This window comes from Danio aesculapii, chromosome 2 (genome assembly GCF_903798145.1).
Source record: "Danio aesculapii chromosome 2, fDanAes4.1, whole genome shotgun sequence".
Classification (NCBI taxonomy): domain Eukaryota; kingdom Metazoa; phylum Chordata; class Actinopteri; order Cypriniformes; family Danionidae; genus Danio; species Danio aesculapii.
In genome coordinates, this window is record NC_079436.1 from 23,704,346 (window position 1) to 23,724,448 (window position 20,103).

The 20,103-nt window shown below is 34.3% G+C and overlaps 1 protein-coding gene across 2 annotated transcripts in view; it reads right to left on the reverse strand.

The window, feature by feature from the left end:
* col15a1b (collagen, type XV, alpha 1b) overlaps positions 1–20,103 on the reverse strand; it is an 88,790-nt gene that overhangs the window by 45,612 nt on the left and 23,075 nt on the right. For both annotated transcript variants that reach the window (XM_056475422.1, XM_056475429.1), the window contains exon 3: positions 23–570. In XM_056475422.1, the coding sequence (XP_056331397.1) occupies positions 23–570 (548 nt within the window). The remainder of the gene's footprint in view (positions 1–22; positions 571–20,103) is intronic.

Here is a 20,103-nt window from a genome sequence, read left to right on the forward strand (position 1 = left end):
TTGAATGAAAATGCAAACCTACCACAAACCTCTCCAGGCCAGTACTGCCCGCATTTGCCACAAAGATCCCCGATCCGGGCTTGAAGCTGAGGGGCTGCTTGCTTCTCTTGAAGGGGGCGATGTGGTATTCATCACAGTCCATGTAGAGTCGCACCTCCTGGCGCTCCACCGACAGCGTGAAGCGGCTCCACTGCTGCGTCATGTCTGGCACTTTAAAAGACGCAACCTCTGCGCTGCTTGCTGACCTCGGCTCACTGTAATACAGTACAATCCGCTGAGTCTGGTCCTCCACGGGTGTCAGGGCCAGGCCAAGTTGGACAATGGTCTGGGACGGGTCTGTGATTGCGAACAGGACACCTCCTCGAGAGGTGGATGGTTTGACGGTGACAATGATGGCAAAGTCTGTGAAGAAAGGCTCAGGTACAAAAGACTGGGTCAGTCGGCCTACGTTAGCATGAGGCCCAAAAGAGTAGGCAGGGTAACCCTCGTAGCCTGTGATGAAGGACACGGATGGTGGAAGAGGCATGCCAACGAGGTCTGTTAGAATTAGGTGACCCTTGGAGCCTCGCTCTAAAGGAAACACAAAGAGAATGATTAAATGATGGACAATATGTCTTATACTTTTTAAATGAACATATGGTAGAGCTTCTTGATTAATTGATAAAAAAATGCAATCTCGATTTAAACAACCATGTGATCTTAAGTTTAACTGACAATTTGCATATATGTTTATTAAAATTCCAAAGTGGTATTCAGATCATGTCATTTATGGCTTTGAAACAGCTTCAGCCGTTAGTCTTTTGGACTAGTATTATTATTTGTGTGTTAGCTCAGATGTCTATAGATGTTTATTAGGTAGCACCTAATGTATAAGGTAAACACCTTTTGAAAGTAACTTGATGATTTAATGCATGGTGATATGCAACATTTTTAGTCCTTATATAATTAATTCAAGTGTCTCTTAAAAAATGCAGATTCATAATGAAAGATGTACAGCAAAAAAAATCTGGGTTCCACAAGTTTCCTTCATGTTTTCCCAACACAAACAGACTCCAAATTTAATTGGACTGAACATAAAACAGTTAAGTTGTCTTTAAAAGAATCATTTTAAGAAAGTAGTTAAAACAAGAGGCAAATATATTTTTTTGAGTTAATTGAATCATTCATTTAAAATGAGATTTGCAAATGTTGATTGAAATCAATTACACTTTCAGATCCTGTGGTAAATTATTTATTTATTGTTCTGTTATGGTATCTATTTAGAATTATGGGAGAACTGTGAATTAATGAGAGAACTTTTCTTAGTTTTAAATAAGGTAAAAGTATTGTAGTTAAGGGCAGATTCTTCCATGTACCTAGGCAAAATAAATGATTCATTGTTCTGTTAAACAATATTTCATGTTTATTTAATGAACAATTCACCCGAAAATATGTACAACATGTTTTAAAGCATGACAATCTTTCTTCAGTTGAACACAAAAGAAGAAAATATGCTTCAGTTGCTATTTTCCACCATCTAATAATCATAAAACTACAGTCTGTATGAATAATTTTCTGTGTTCCAGAACTTTTGAAAACATAACAAAGGTTTGTGTTAGAAACAATGCAGAAAACTGCATTATAATGTTCCAGTATTTTTAACCTCTGGTCAGCTGCTATACAACCTTCATCATATGAACTCAAGAACTGAATCAGCTTGTGTTGAATTACGTATTAAAGTATGATTTGTTCATGGCTATGCTATCCTTCTACATGGACTCTCGCTGAGAACAAATCATGATGTTTGCGGAACAATAGCAGATCCAAAAGTCAATAGCAGATCCAAGCAGTTTGGCGTGTGCTATAAAACAATTGTCACTAATAGATGGCCATACTGCACCCGTAGTAAAAAGATTCAAGGAATGAACCCTCTTGCAGTACAACTGGGAGAAATGCCTTAATGCTTTGCAGCACTTCATTTAGTCATAACTATACAGAGAAATCAATTGAAAACAAGAAAACACAAGCAGGTGAATCAAACAAATCGACCATCAACAACAAACACAGAACACAGAAAGGCAAGATAACAAAAGGGGTGGGCCTAATCAAGTACCTTGGCAACAAACAAGTGTAACCATGATGATTAATATTAGTGTGGCACAGAGAGAATAGGAACTGAACACATGGAGGTCATCCAAAGAAATAATAGTGAGCAAAATAAAACAAAACATCAAATGGCTAGTTTTTAAAACTCTCACAAAATGACAGAGAAAATAAAAATATACATTAGATCATTTTTCAGTGCACCAAAATGGCAAGCATGTACAAATAGTTCACACATTATGGCAATTTGACATTATTTAGATAACAATAATGCCTGTTAGATAAAAAAAAAAGAAGTTTACACTGCTTTTGTTAACTTTTGAAGCACTCAAAACACACAGGATTTTTAAAAAATCATTTTATGAACATTTTTAGTGCAGCTGGAAGGGCATCCACCGCATAAAACACATACGGCAAAGTAATTGGTGGTTCATTTCACTGTGGGGACCTGTGATAAATCAGGGACTAAGCCAATGGATAGTGATTTAGTGACCATTTTTAGTTTCATGGAACTGTGTGCACAGCTGTTTTGACAGTTACTTTTAAAAGTAATGCATTACAACATTGCATATTGCGCACATCCCTAAGAAAAGTGACTAATTACACAATAAAAGAACTGACAATACTTAGGTATTTTTTATTAAATGTATTTACGTTACATTTCATTTGCGCATGAAGAAAATGACAGGAGAAGAAAGACTCCCATGGGACACATCAGGGATTTTCACTTTCACGCTTTTTATTTATTTAGAGGATTACGGAATCGGTTTTGCTTCACAAGTAAGATGATTAAATGCATGTTCATATTTCATCTTGATCTACATTAACTTTCATGTTTGCACAGTGCACACAACACATACTTTCTGATGATTTCTATCAACATGAGGAAAAGAGAGCAGCCAGTGAAGCAATGGCAAAGTAAAGCAACTGGTAATAATATTATTTTACAGTTATATAATTTTAAAGTAACTTTAATTTAAAAATAGATACAGTGCTCAGCATAAGTGAGTTAGAACTTAGAACATTTTCTATAGGATGCTTTACAATAATATACTTGTGCATATACATTAGTCAGAACCAAAGCCAAAACTGGCTTTAATTAAAATAAATTGAATTATTGGCTATATTCTCTGAGAAATGGATACAGAATATTAATTTTCAAAAGGGGCTGTACTCATTTATGCGGAGCACTGTATATATTTTCTTGCTAATTTAAATGTATGCATTTCCAGAAAGCATTTTTTTAATAGCACATCTAATAGACAACTAAATATAGACATCTTAGCTAAAATAAGACTAATTTTGGGTCATGAGAGAAAATTTAACACTAATGGACAGGAATGAATGAATGACAGATCTGAAATCTGTTTAATCGATTATATTTTTACTGACAGGTCAAATTTTGTCTTTTTTTTTTTAGTTAAGATGCATATATATATATTATTAGCCCCCCTGTTTATTTTTTCCCCAATTTCTGTTTAACGGAGAGAAAATTTTATCAACACATTTCTAAACATAATAGTTTTCATAACTCATTTCTAATAACTGATTTATTTTATCTTTGCCATGATGACAGTAAATAATATTTTACTAGATATTTTTCAAGACACTTCTATACACCTTAAAGTGATATTTAAAGGCGTAACTAGGTTAATTAGGTTAACTACGCAAGTTAGAGTAATCAGGCAAGTTATTGTATAACGATGGTTTGTTTTGTAGAATATCCCAAAAAAATTAGCTTAAAGGGGCTAATAATTTTGACCTTAAAATGGTTTTAAAATAATTTAAAATTGCTTTTATTCTATCAGAAATAAAACAAATAAGACTTTCTCCAGAAGAAAAAAATATTATTAGACATACTGTGAAAATGTCCTTGCTCTGTTAAACATAATTTGGGAAATATTTAAAAAAGAAAAAAAATCAATGGGGGGATAATAATTCTGACATCAACTGTAGGTTGATATATTATATATATATATATATATATATATATATATATATATATATATATATATATATATATATATATATATATATATATATATATATATATATATATATATATATATATATATATATATATTTATATATATATATATATAGTATGTTTGGACGTCTGTCAGACACATTTGTGTTAATTTACTAGTAACTCAAAAAATCCATTTACAATGTTTCCCACAACACTAGTGAACATGATTTGTTTTGGCCACACTCTCATACGTAGGAGAAACATTTTTTTAAAACTCAAATGAAAATGTTTCTGCTTTTTGAACAAGCTAATATCACATTTTCTCCTTGAGAAGGAGATTTTAAACTTGAACTTTTTCAGTGACATAAATTTCATTGACAATTTCATACATTTTTGAAACACAAGGAGGAGAGAGATTTCTTTCATTGAAATGCTCTCACTGAACTGTCATTAAATTTTCATTTCTTCTTGTTTTTTTTTTTCTTCTAAATATCAGGTGTTGTACAGCCTTCATTATATGGCAGAAGCAGTGAGAGGATCCTCTATATTGAGAATTAATTACAGTTCACAGCAGTTTCCACTGAAAATACATGCAGAAGTGAACTTGTTTTCTTTGATTTAACAAACACAGCGGAATACTGCTTATAACATTCAAATGTAATGATAAGAGATGCAGTATTAGAGCTTTGCTGATTTCACAGAGTAATGAGAAGAATGAGATATTAATTAAGGAAGAAGTCTGATCCCCGGGGTTAATTTCACAAGTTTTCTCCATGCCTTTAACAGCAGGTGGACCTGCAACTGACGGAAAACCTCCTGCTCTTAATCCTATTATTATAATATCATGTGATAGGGATTTAGCGTTATTCTTTGAGAAAAGCGAGTTCTGCAAACACTGCCAAGCAGATCTCTTGCACACAACAGCATGGCACAATTAAAAACCTTTTACAGTTTGATATCTGCAAGCCTCGTTTGTGAAATGTAATCTTAGTATTAATCCAACTGCACAGCTAGGACCAAATAGTAGCTGGACAGGTTAAAACAAACAAGATGGCAATGACACACAATGGATAACTAAATAACAAATAAAGGTCACACAAAATACTATGAGGTTGATTTCTAATAACCAAATGAGAAGCAACTAAATTATTTTTTTATAAAACTGTAAATTAATCAAACGTAATCATAGCAAGAACAAAACAATTCAGGTTTTTGGTTTTCTGTCAATGTATTAGTAAAAGTACAGACAGAATCATGAGCCACAGTCAATTATTGTTAACATATAGTGTCACAAAAGCTGTTAATGAACAGATTTAAGGGTGTAAGTGATGCAAAATGCAGATACTTCAGGAAATGTTGTATGTTTATATCAACGTCATAAATTATATGATAATACATTGACAATTAATTACAATGTATTTAACATTATATATTGAAAGAAATTACAAAAATGTGCAAGGTTATTAATTTCTTACATTAAATATTTAGTTCAAAATAACTAAACAAGTCATTTCAACTTATTTTATGCACTGTAAAAAATGCTGGGTTCCACACAAATCAGTTTTGTTGTCCCAACACAAATCGTTGAGATTAAAAGTTAAGAAATTTAAGTAAAATGAACATAAAACAATTAAGTTTTCCCAAATAAATGCAAGAGCTGTGTTGTTTCAGCTCATTTTATATAAGTAGTTTGAACAAGCATATTTTTTTCAAGGTATTATTGAAAATTATTGTATTATTAAAGCATTAAAATTAAATATTGTATCACTTGCAACATGAAACATAATTTCATATTATTAACATAAACTGCAATCATATGTCAATACTGAGGTCAAAATTATGTATTTTTAACAGTAGCTTTTATCTGTATATTAATATTTTTATAGTAAACCAAAACTTACTGCAAAAAACGATATATTGAAAGTACTTTATACATCATTTATTTTGATTTTACAATAATACAATATATAAAAACAACATAAAATATTCTAGCTATTTACTAAGAAAATAATTCACAAACAACTCCCTTTCTACAAACTAAAACACAAACACAAACTAAAATAAGCATCAATAAAAAATATATATTTTTAAAAATCTTAAAAATAAATAAATAAATAAAAAGACAAAAAAAGCAAGAATATACTGACAACACAATGCTTTTTCTCTCTATAAATATATATTTGTTTTTCCAGTGCAGCTGCACTCACCGCTCTTCCACCTTTTCAAAGGTCTCTTGGCTCTGGCTGTGTCAGCGGGCGCCGCTGTGGGCACAGGAGGGGAGGTTGGCAGGACGTGCTCTGTGTTTTCCTCTGCTGCTTCAGTACTGCTGGTGTCTGCAGGTGTGCTGACCGCAGGAGCAGGTGAACTCGTCTCTGGGACCCACAGAAACCTGAACCACTGGATCTGACCGGACAGACCGACCAGACTCAAGAGCAACAGACAGGTCAGCGGTGCCATCCTGCTCAGCCCGACGAGGTAGATGAGCGTATACCGAAACTCAAAAATCTTCTCTGAACCCCCTAGGAGCCCCTCGGTACCCCAGTGCACCACGCAGGCTTTGGTATTCGGCAGGGCAGCCAAATGTCCGATCCTCTACACCGTCATAATGGGATTGTTGAGCATAGACAGAGGGAGAATGACAGCCTTTGACCCCCGGATTGGCCCCCTTCTCAAAGCCCTCCACCTACTGCCACACACTACCAAGACCAGTTACAAAAAAACTCAACATTTTATAATAATGTGCAGATGAGGAGCATCTTAAAGACTGATAGATATTTTTAGATATATTTTCAGTCCCACTGGGATTCAGCTCTGGGATGATTTGGGGAAGATAAGGACAGTATCTTAATATAATAGAGCAGTGGTTCAATTTAAAGTTTGCCATGTTAGACAATGACTAACAGTTCAAATAACTGCTTTTTAAAAACTTTCTATCCATCAATCCTGAATCCTGATACATTCCTGACAGTTTTCACAAAAACTAAACTAAACTGAACTAAACCAAACCAAACCAAACCAAACCACACCAAACAAAGGGGCAGCAAGGTGGCGCAGTGGGTAGCACAATTGCCTCACAGCAAGAAAGTTGCTGGTTTGTGTCCCAGCTGGGTCAGTTGGCATTTCTGTGTGAAATTTACATGTTCTCCCTGTGTTTGCGTGGGTTTACACTGGGTGCTCCGGTTTCCCCCACAAGTCCAAAGACATGTGGTATAGTTAAACTTAATAAGCTAAATTGGCGACCCTTGATTAATAAAGGGAAACTAAACTAAAATAGTTCATTCATAATAACTAAAATAAGGAGTAATCTATTTAATATAATTTTTTTTTTAAATCAAACCATAGTCTGTAATAAAAAAATAAAATAACTGTAAAATAAGAGAAAAGGTACTGGCAGCTCAGTGAATTTCTCCCCAAATGTAGTGCTACACAACTGTTAATTTTTAGTTCCACTGGAATTCAATTCTGGTTTAAAGACAGTGTGAACTGGAAGTTGCTGAGACTTTTATTTCAGTATGTTGATGTACTTCCATATGAAACAAAATATGGAGTAGGGTGGGGGTCACACTGCACTTATTGTCCTATGGATCTGCTTTTGCATGCTGATGCATTGCAAAGTTAAAGCTTGGCGAACTTGTTGGCCTGCAAATTTGCATGACAGGATGTTGTGAGACCTTTAGAGGATCAAAATGTGACTGAAATTCAAAATTTCAAATTGCTAGCTTTATCGATGTCTAATCATCTTGTTTAGTCGTGCCCAGAATTTCACAAGCTCACACTCTAGTGTGACCACAGTTTTACGGTAAGAGTATCGTGGTTAAGAATATTACTGTATGGTTGAAGCTGTCAAACTGACATCATAAGAGAAGAACCGCCACCCCAAATGCAGAAACAAATAGTAAGACTTTGATGAAAGCAACTTTCAAAGATTAATTGTTTACCTTAAGAATAACAAAGTGAGCTAGCAAGATAAACATATTTTGTGTTTTTTTTTTTTGTATAAATTTTGATTTCACACAAACTTTAATTGCAGGAAGATGAGGAATATAACAGATAAGAAATATAACAGATCAGTGGTGACAAGTAAGAGTCAGTAAAGTCTGGTGAAATGAAATTAAGTTATAATTAGCAAGAATGCATTTTTATAAGAACTCCTATTTTGCCCCTTTTTACAATATGTAAAATAAGTCTTTGATGTCTCCAGAATGTGTCTGTGAAGTTTCAGCTCAAAATACCCATCAGATCACTTATTATCCTGCTGAAAACGTCTATTTTAGTGTCAGAGAAAAGATGTTTTGCGTCTGTGCCTTTACACGCAAATGAGCCGGTTCTCCCCACCCACTGTTCAGGTATGCTGGCTTCTGAGGAATACCCAGCATCAGAAGTCAGATAAACACAGCAAAAAAAAAAAAAAAACAGACAGCAACTCAGACACTGAAGAAGCAGAGATCACATATGCCACTGAACCAGGAGCCTTGATAAATGCAGGTAATATGCCAAAGGAAAGTGAGTAAGTGAGTGAAGCTGATTTCTGAATGGTTAAACGATATGTTGTTGAGTTTATTCAGCCTTTCTGCAACGATGACTGAGCCACACACAAATGCTGTATGGAGATCCTTTCTGTACAAAATAAACATGATTTCCACAAATCGGGACTCCTGTTGTGTGATTGCGACATCCTCATTTTTAGTTGTCTGACACTATGCAGCTGCTACTTACTTCTTACGGTGCAGCTGATCATGGATAGTTGGAACAAACCTTTCAATCCCAGTTTCTTTGCAAATCCTGTCTTGTGGATATGACCATACTGTGTTTGCTAATACTGAGACATGTTAATACATGCCTGTCAATCAAAATTGGTAGGCGAGGAAACCTGCATTGCTATGTCACGGTGTGGTTGGCTTCAAAATCACTTGGATTTGGATCCTGGTAAATTTTTAAGGATATTTTTAAAAATACTTGATTTGTATCACTCTAATATGGCTTTGTACACATTATTTTGTAACCCACTTCTGTCCAAATAACTTTTGGTTGATAACTAAAGGTTGATTTTGCACGATAGGAGCCCTTTAACGCACAAACCAATTAATAAGTCATAGTGACGTTTTATATTTCAAATTAATTAAGATATTAAGACATCATATTAAGATATGCTAAATGAATCCTGATAGGTATTATACAAAAGCAAGGGATTAAGCAAAATTGGCTGAATTTAGCCCTGACCCAGATGTACGAAAGAAGGCTAATTTAAGCTAAATTAGGTTATTATAGAGATTTATTCTTTGCAGCTAAACTGCTCCAGAGCAGGCTAACAACCAGGCTAAGATTAGTGATTTTTCCAATGACTTGCCTAATTAACCTAACTTGGCTAGTTAACCTAATTAACCCAGTTAAGCCTTTAAATTGCACTTTAAGTCGAATACTTGTGTCTTGAAAAATAACTAGAACAATTTTATGTACTGTCATTAGCTATTAGAAATATTAGTTGTTAAAAGTATTAGAAATATTAGTTATTATTATTTTGTTTTAAAATAAGTTGAAAAAAAATTAATTAAACATCACTTGGGAAATACTTTTAAAGAACTGAAATAATAATTAAAAGGCTAATAATTTTGACTTCAAATGATCATTTATTTATTTATTTTTTATTAATTAAATTCTAAAAAAATAATTAAAAGTGACTTATTTAATTTAATTTAAAAATGTTTCAAGTATCATTAGATTTATTTCATCATTACATCATAAAACCGATGCTTTAAAAGATTGGAATAAGTAATCTTATTAATATTATAGAAAAAACTGACCTCAAACTTTTAAAACAGCAGTGCGCTTTCTATGCTATTAAAACTTTAGCCTACATTATGAAGATATCAGACAACTCTCAGAGGGCCGCTAATATTCTGGTAGGCCTCTGTGTTCAGAAACATGGGAAAACTAGGAGTTTGTGAGGGAGAAACCAGGGCATGGAAATACTGAGCCAAATTAATCATCCAAGTCTCCACAGCTCAGTGATCAGAGCACATCAATACAGTGACAAAGAGGGTCTGTTCTGATCCATAGGCTGACACTGTGTGCTTGAACAGGATTGTGGCAGATTGTTTATGGTTTCATTTGAGATATTTGAGAGGGAAATGCTCACATACAACAGAACAGCCAATGAGGACATTTATAACTATAAATAGCTGTCCTGCTTATTAATCGGTCAAAATGGAAATACGAAATCATTTAAACAACACCTTTTGCAACTACAAGCTTCAACAACATTCAACATTTTTCGCAGTATTTCCATTGTCCCAGAGAAAGTCATATTTTTATTTAGTTTGAGTGGAAAAAGAAAATGTAAAAAATGTAAAATATATATATATTATTAGCCTCCTTAAATAGTTTTCTATTTTGATCAGCTACAGAACTAACCGATGTTGTCTTGCCTAATTAACCTAATCAACCTAATTAAGCCTTAAAAATGCAAATAAGGCTAAATAATAGTATATCGCAAAATACCTAGTAAAATATTATGTACTGTCATCATGGCAAAGAAATTGATTATTAGATATTACTTATAAAAATAGACATTGAATGACATTTTAGTGGGTGTCTTCTGTAAATCACTGTAAAGAAATTTTGGTGACCACCATTTATGATACCACCTTAAAATGGTACACCTGAACGTATGCTAAGAATTAATGATGCCACTTTATATCAAGTGTCCTTAACTACTATGTACTTGCATCAAAATATAAATACAATGTACTTAATGGGTTCATAATGTACTGCAGGACACTTACAGGTAAAGTTAGGGACAGGTGTGATTGTATGGGTACAGTAGGTGTAAGGGTGAGTTAATGTGTGAAGCTGCGGTCACACTGGACTTTTCTCCACATAAACTTCCATTTATACGCAGGCGAATGCGTCAGACCAGAAACGCAATCTCGTGCGACAAGTTTTGCAGTTCGCTGCCTTTCAAAGTTCAAGCTTGGTGAACTCTAACCTGCAAAATCACACGACTTGACTGTGTGAGATCAATCAAGGATCAAAACATGACCTCTCTGGACTGAAATTTAAAATATGGACCAATCGTCGCTTTTTAAAATGTCTAATCATCTTGTTTAATCCCTTGTTTAATCCCTTTCCACAGCACTGTACTACAGAATTTCGCAAGCTCAAACTCTAGTGTGACTTTGGTTTAAGGGTTAGTCAATAGTGTAATTAAAAATGCAATTGCAAAAATAAATTACAGATGTAATTACATGCAGACAGTGCTTAATTTGTAAATTGATCATTTCCATAACAAAAACAGGAAATAAAAGTTTCCGTGACCGGGGTCCACCACACAATATCAGTTTTCCCGGAACATGACATTACTAAGAGGTAAATACAAAAAATTATCCAATTTCCGAAGGTCTTTATTTATTTTGAGCAATATAACATTATGGATCAGCAATGGGTAAAACAAACAAACAAACAAACAAACAAACAAACAAACAAACATGTAGCTACAAACATAAATCATATATAACATCAATATCCACCTGTTTACTAACACCATTGACATTTAGCTCACGTCACTATTAAGTGCCAAGCCAAAATGACTTAGTTTAATCTTTAAGACGATCCCACAGCTACCTCTTCAGTCATGTTTTCAGACTGATTTGAGATCGCTTTGCTTCTGCCTCCTGCTATCCTGATCCAGGGGCACAGTTTTATCTTCTCTTCATCAGGCTCATTATAAAGTTTTAAAAAATTATATATGCTTGATTGGCTCTGGCATTTTGAAAATACAAATATTATTTAGGTAGGCCACAATGCCATTATTTATTTTCGCTGCTCACTGCGAGCGAAATAATAATCAACAACCAACGAGAGTGATTGTAAATGTAAGAAAGCTGATTGGTCGAAAGTGATTATCTTTATATGTGTGCTCTCTCACACAATCCACACTGCCTTGCTTGCTGTTTTTCACTCTTATATGGTTTATTCTTATACGGTTTCTCACCATCTCTCTCTCTCTCACAAACACACACACATGCAGGTATTCACCACACAAAAGTTGATGCCGGATAAGTTAAAATAAATACCAGAACACAAAACACGAATGTCTGAAATTTTGAGAGGGGTCTGGATGCAGAACTGGTGCAGTGCAATCTGAGTTCCAATGCATCCAATGCATCCAATGCATTTTAATGCACTCACCTAACCCCACCCCTAACCCACATCACAGTGACGTCACTCACTCCATTGAGTGCATTGTGTCTGACATTGCATCGCTGAGTGATGCACTCTTAGCTTGCATCATAAAGGCTGCATCCAGGCTACATCCTGGTGCAGTGCAATCTGAGCTGCATCCAATGCATTTTAATGCACTCACCTAACCCCACCCCTAACCCTACCCATCACAGTGACGTCACTCACTCCATTGAGTGCATTGTGTCTGACATTGCACCGCTGAGTGATGCACTCTCAGCTTGCATCATAAAGGCTGCATCCAGATACTATTAGAAATTTCCCAGAACAGTATACGACAAGATCCGGCTCAAATTAAGCACTGCATGCAGGTATTTGATGTATGTTAAAACATGTATTTACACACTAAGTACATTAATGTCTTCAGAGTTAAAGTGTTTAAAATCTGGCAAACTGTACAGCATCCAAAAAAAGCTGTTAAAACTGTATTATCTTTAATAATGAAAATTTAGGCAACAAAAAAGAAGCAATCTGATTTAATTTTCAGATGCTTGCCTTATATATCCTTTAGCCTTTAATTCCAACATCTCTAAGATGCTTCAAGAGACCCACCTGCAAATCTACAGTGCTGTTCAAAGTTTCAGGCAATTGTGTAAAAATGCAGTGAAATGAGGATGCTTTCAAAAATAAAGCATAAATACATGTATTGATTAACTTATAGCAACTAAATCAAATCAACATTTGGTATGATCACACTTTGTATTTAAAACACTTGGCACATTTGCCCACAGTTTTTCAGGTAGATTTGCATGTAGGTTTTTTGAAGCATCTTAGAGATGTTGCCAAAGTTCTTCTGGATTGAGTTTGTCTCCGTTTGTTTTGTTTCTTCATGTCATTCCAGACAGACTGGATGTTCAGATCAGATCTCTGTGTTGAGCACTGGCTGTTGTCAGACAATAATCTCACTGTAGAATTACAATTAATGACAAACATAATGTTTGGAAATGCAAATTGATATTTCAAACTGACATGCTATAAAAATATAGAAATAAACCTTTTTTTTACTGTAAACCTTTTTTTTTTTTTTTGGTGAAAATTCTAGCGGCCTAAGATTTTGCACATTTACAGATCTTACATGTCTATACATTCCTGCACACTCGTGCATATCCTGCTGTGTTTTCAAGTGTAAAGGTCAATAATAAAGAAGGTGGACTGCTAGTCTTGTGTAAACAAGAAGCAACTCAACAGTTCTTTTCAAGCCTAAAGGTTAAACAAGAGAGATGATGTTCCCATCCAAATGACCACACTTTTCCCTTTTCTGTACCCCTGAAACATACTGGTAATTGGTTTATTGTCAGAAGCCATCAGCTGTGCAATATTGTGGATTTCTCGTCTTTAGAAAAGTCTCAATTAGCAGCCGTGGCCTCCGCACAAGGGCTTTATGCCTAATGGAGCAATTAGACAGTACTGTTCTCTAAAGGTCAGAACCTGAGTTTACTGCTAGAAACCAATTAAGTGCTAGACACCTTAGTTGCATTATGTCTCTCTTTCTGAAAAAGCCAACGTTACATAAAGGAAAATACATTTTAATAGCCAATCAATGCACTCTCGAAGAGATTTTTCTGCTACTTGTCTTGTCTATGATTGAAAAAAAAAAAAAAAAAATATATATATATATATATATATATATATATATATATATATATATATATATATATATATATATATATATATATATATATATATATATATATATTTAAAGACATGTTAAGAATATAATAACTATTGTGATAATGTAATTTGCATGCTGTAAATGGTTTGAAAATGGAGTTAAATTGAAACTTTTTCAACAATCTAACTGACTAGCAAATGTCTGGGAAATTGTAAAATCACAATGATCATCCAGCACTCCCTAGTGGAGAGTTACAGAAACTCTGTCACTGACAAAATGCATTGAAAACAAACAGAAAGAAGAAAAAACACATACAAGCTCATACTCATGGTAATACTAATAAAAGCAATAATGACAGGACTAATAATTTCATTAACACTTTATAATAACTACACACTATGAATCATTTATTAAGCAAAAGTTAATTCATTATTTATTAAGCATTAACTCTACATTAATAAACATTAGTAAGCAGTTTATAACTGTAGCTACAAATGCTCTATTCTTGACTTATAACCACAATTTATAATGTATAATGTTTTATAATGTATAATAACGTTTATAAGATATTTATAAAGCATAAATAGTCCTCACATTAGATTAGGTCACAAAACTGGACAAGGTTGTTTTAATAAAGCATTTATTAAAGAGCCCATATTATGGGTTTTTGAAAATGCCCTTCCATGTAGTGTGTCACACAGCTCTAAGTGAAGTGAAATATCCAGCTAAGGCTTAAATCTGTAAGTGTACAGTGTTTAAAACTATTGATTCATCTATAAAAGAGTCGACTCATAGTGCTTCAAACGAGTCGCCTTGATAACGAGTCATTAGGTGTTTCGCGATGACGCAGCCACGAAACACAAGCCTCGCCAGTAGTTACGCGCGCAAACCAGGGAGATTTGAAACCTGCGGCCCCGCTCACTAACACAGAAAAAACACTAGACACACACACACAGACGCCGCCGGTCGAATGAAGTCACGCTGTGCTCAGATGGATAATATTGACAGTCTCTACCCAAAGATGAGTTGTTAACCTGGTACAGTACACGCGGTTACTCTTTATATTCTCTTATCACATGTAAGCCACGTTAAAAACGCGACGCGTGCCGCTTTGTTTACGGATTTAACATTAAAGGCTTTTGTGAGCTCGCGTTCCACTGCCGTTTGTCGTTGCTATGGCGATCGATCGTAAGCTAGGAGACAGGAGACTCGTGTCACTTTCCCTAGTTCTTCTGAGGAGCGTTGTGTGTGTGTGTGTGTGAGAGAGAGAGAGAGAGAGACTCGCGTCGCTTTCCCTAGTTCTTCTGAGGAGCGTTGTGTGTGAGAGAGAGAGAGACTCGCGTCGCTTTCCCTAGTTTTTCTGAGGAGCGTTGTGTGTGTGTGTGTGAGAGAGAGAGAGAGAGAGAGAGAGAGAGAGAGAGAGAGAGAGAGAGAGACTCGCGTCGCTTTCCCTAGTTCTTCTGAGGAGCGTTGTGTGTGTGTGAGAGAGAGAGAGAGAGAGAGAGAGAGAGAGAGAGAGAGAGAGAGAGAGAGAGACTCGCGTCGCTTTCCCTAGTTCTTCTGAGGAGCGTTGTGTGTGTGTGTGTGAGAGAGAGAGAGGGAGAGAGAGAGACTCGTGTCGATCTCCCTAGTTCTTCTGAGGAGGGTTGTGTGTGTGTGTGTGTGTGAAAAAAGCCTTACACTATGAAGCGCGGGTGCACTGTGACTACTTTTATATAGTTGATTACCAGCTGGGCATTTCACTCTGTCTCGTGCTGAAGCCTGTCACTGTCGACCAATCGCAGCAGGCTGTCATCGGTCCAATCAGCGCAGATTAGCTTCGCGCCGTGGAGGGGGTTGGGAACAAATGAATCGCTGAACGATTCATATGGGAGTCGTTGGGATAATTAGGTAAAAATAAATGCAGATTATAAGGACATCAAAGTGTTTTATGACCTTGCATGCATATTAGACTGTTGTTGGAGACCCTTACAACCTAAATATGACCCTATTTCATGTATAATATGGGCTCTTTAACATACAAATTAACAATTAGTATATGCCTGAATAGAAGATATGTAAATGTTAATTTAAATAGTTTATTAATGATTTACTAACTAGTTCTGAATGATCTTAAAAAAACAACCAACTATGCTTAAATAACTGGTTTGTTATTAATCCAGTACTGTTAATGCTTAACAGATGATGAATTCACTATTTGCTAATGCATAAAAATGGTTGATAGTGTGTAGTTATTATAAAGTGTTACCATAATTTCATTTAAAACTATATACAATAAGAAATATAAGATAACAATTTTTTTCACATTTAATCAATGTTGATGAACTGAATCATTTTCTGTTATTTATTTATATATATATATATATATATATATATATATATATATATATATATATATATATATATATATATATATATATATATATATATAAATATATATATATATATATATATATATATATATATATATATATATATATATATATATATATATATATATATATATATATAAACATATGTTATATTATGTTTATATATATATATAGAGAGAGTTGAAGTCAAAATTATTAGCCCCCATTTGAATTGTTTTCCCCAAATGATGTTTAACAGAGCAAAGAAATTTTCACAGCATATCCAATATTTTTCTTCTCTTATTTTGGCTAGAATAAAAGCAGGGTTTTTTTTAAAGTTATTTTTTTTTAAAGTTATTAAAAAAAACTTTTCATAGTCTACAGAACAAACCATCGTTGTACAGTAAGTAATTAAGCTAGTTAATACGCTGAATGTTAGGATTTAGAAGTGTGTTGAAAAACATTTCTCTCCGTTAAACAGAAATTGGGAGAAAAACTAAACGGGTGTATAATGTATAATAAATATACATTTTTTAAATCTAGATTAATCTAGATTGATCTAGATTAAAATGGCTCATTTGAATTCTGCAAATATGTGTGCTACCCAAATAATGAGTCTTTGAGAACTTGTTTCTCAGGCCAGGTGGCGCATTAGACCAGGGGCTCATGTCCTGTTTCCAAAATGCATCACAAACTGCTTGAGAAACTTTTCTACTATAATTGATGATGAAAATAAATGATGTTCAATAAGATGTACTTGTGTTTACTAACTGTTTATTCAGTTAAACATGAATTTTGAACTGTAGGCCTACAAAAGCTCGAAACAGCGATTCTGATTACCTTAATCTGACTAAAGTCACAACTGAACTAAACAGAAATGGAATTAAGACATGTGGAGTATGCATACATTAGTGTCAAAACAATTAAGGGTATTTTTTTCTAAGAATATACATTAATGTAATGAAGATGAAAATCTTATTTAAATGGTGTACAGCAAGGAACATACTTAAAAATCAAAAAGCTCCTTTGAGCACATTAGAAAACTACTTGACTCCCACTGTAAATGTCAAAAATGATTTTGTGTATGTAGCTACATGTAAAGAGTAAAGTTGTATATAAGATAGATTTCTGCTCCCCTAAACTATTTTATTTTAAATAATTTTACTTTAGATCTCCATCCACATTCTAATGTGAGGTTGGATATGTATTTTATATATCTCACTGTGAAATACATTTTGAAATACATTTTGGTATATGAAGGTTGTAAGTAAATATGTTTTCTATTTCAGAAATATATTTAATTGAACCCCACAGTCACAAAACAGTGCTCAGCATAATTCAGTACACCACATTTTGAAAATGTTTTTATCCAATTCACAGTGAATATACAGTAGGCAATGTATTTTGCAGTTTTTTTTTATACAAAACAGATTTATTAAACAAATATATTTATTAAAATAATATTTTAGTCACCAAACATCTTTAGAAACTGAAAGATAATACATTTAAAATTAAGCTAAATATTGCAAACAAAAAAAATTACAACCCACAAAATTTCAACAAAAATTTTCCAATTTTTTGCTTCTCTTGATTTTTCCTCTTTTTAAAAATTGTATTTAATATTTTTCTATAACTTTGAAATTTGGGTGTACAAGTTTTTGGACTGTTATCGTAAGTTATGTTGCTAGATAAGCTCCAGATTTGGCTTCAGTACTGACTAAAGTAATGTATATGCACAAATATAATTTTGTATAGCTACCTAATAAAAATATGAATTTAAAAGATAGATTTGTGGGAGGTGTACTTATATATGCTGAGCACTGTACATATCTTATATTTACAATATCAGATTTTTTTGACCATAAGAAAATACTCCAAATCTTGTGAAGCTATTATTAGCCAACATGCTAACAACATGTTTACTTTAAATCAAAACGTATCTTTTGTAGTGTTGAAAGCTACAATGATGGATTTGAACCATTGGCTGGCTTTAGTTTGAGTGTGGTGGTCCGCTGTGTCGACTGATTGGTCGTACATGCGTGTGAGGGTCTTAATACTGAGGGATTAGCATCAGCGCTAGTGAGAGAACAGGAGCTGACAGTAGTCGGCCTTCAGTAATCAATTAGCAAAATGAAGGAGGCTTCGTGGGTGAACAAAAACAGTGCTTAGCCACATTAAATCAAAATCACACTCCAGAGGCTTTTCAGTAAAGTCCGCATTTGTCTGTTTTTTCATTTTTTAGCCACTCCATGGGCTGTTACTGCAGGCCTGAAGAGTACTTGATGTCAGACAGTATTCTGTGGCCTGTTGTCTGATTAGTTGTTTACATCTTTATCTCCAGCTGTTTTAGAGTAGAAATCCCACAGCTACAACAAAGACACCCAAAGAGTTGTCCAGGTTTGTGAGAAACTAATATAAATGGTAGGTTTTTGCTTTTCAAGGCAAAATTAATTATAAATTATACTGTACAAAGACAAAAGCATATACTGTAAAATCCTAACACTGTTGGACACTAAATGGAATAGTTCACCGTAATAAAAAATGCTGTTAACCTGTGGCATCTAATCATCTTATAAAGTAAAATAGTCAGCCTGAGCAAGAAAATGAACATCAACACTACCTGACAAAAGTCTTGTCATCAATCCCAGTTGTGAGAGCAACAAATAATAACTTGACTTCTAGCTGATCAATTGGAAACGTGGCAAAAGGTAGATTTTCCTAATGAATCATCTGTTGAACTGCATCCCAATCATCACAAATACAGTACTACAGAAGACCTATTGGAACCCGCATGGATCCAAGATTCTCACAGAACTCTGTCAAGTTTGGTGAAGGAAAAATCATGGTTTGGGGTTACATTCAGTATGGGGGTGTGCAAGAGATCTGCAGAGTGGATGGCAATATCGACAGCCTAGTATCAAGACAATTGTTCTGCCCATTACATTACAAACCACAGGAGAGAGCAAATTCTTCAGCAGGATAGCACTTCTTCTCATACTTCAGCCTCCACATCAAAGTTCCTGAAAGCAAAGAAGATCAAGGTGCTCCAGGATTGGTCAGCCCAGTCACCAGACATGAACATTATTGAGCATGTCTGGGGTAAGATGAAGGAGGAGGCATTGAAGATGAATCCAAAGAATCTTGATGAACTCTGGGAGTCCTGCAATAACGCTTTCTTTGCCATTCCAGATGACTTTATTAATAAGTTATTGAGTCACTGCAGAGATGTATGGATGCAGTCCTACAAGCTCATGGTAGTCATACACAATATTAATTCTTTTCCACTGCACCATGACTTTATATTCTATACTGTACATAATTCTTGTTAAGTGACAAGACTTTTGTCTAAGCGAAGTCAGACTTCTAAGTCACTTCTGATACCAAATGATCAACTAGAAGTCAAGTTATTATTTATTGTCCCTAAAACTTGAATAGGCGACAAGACTTTTGTCAGGTAGTGTACAGTCTCTCCAAATGGCCTTGACTTTGTTCACATGATGTATGTGTGGAAGCAACACTCATAAAAGTATTTACTGTTTGTTCAAACTACTTATTTTTCAACACAATTCTTGAGTTTCTTGGGGAGGGGTAACTTAATTTTTTATGTTTAATCTTCTTACAATTGTAAAACCAATTAAGTTAACTTAAACTATTGTGTTGGGACAGCGTGAAGGAATTGTGTGGAACTCACATATGAGCTGTGATTGTTTACATTTTTTTTATTTAAATGCGAAACGTGTTGTATTGTTTATCAAAAAGTTATTTACTTGTGTTTATTCTGGAACTTATAGATTAGACTTGATTACAACCTCAGTTGGGAAGATTGACTTCACAGTTCATCAGTGTTTGAT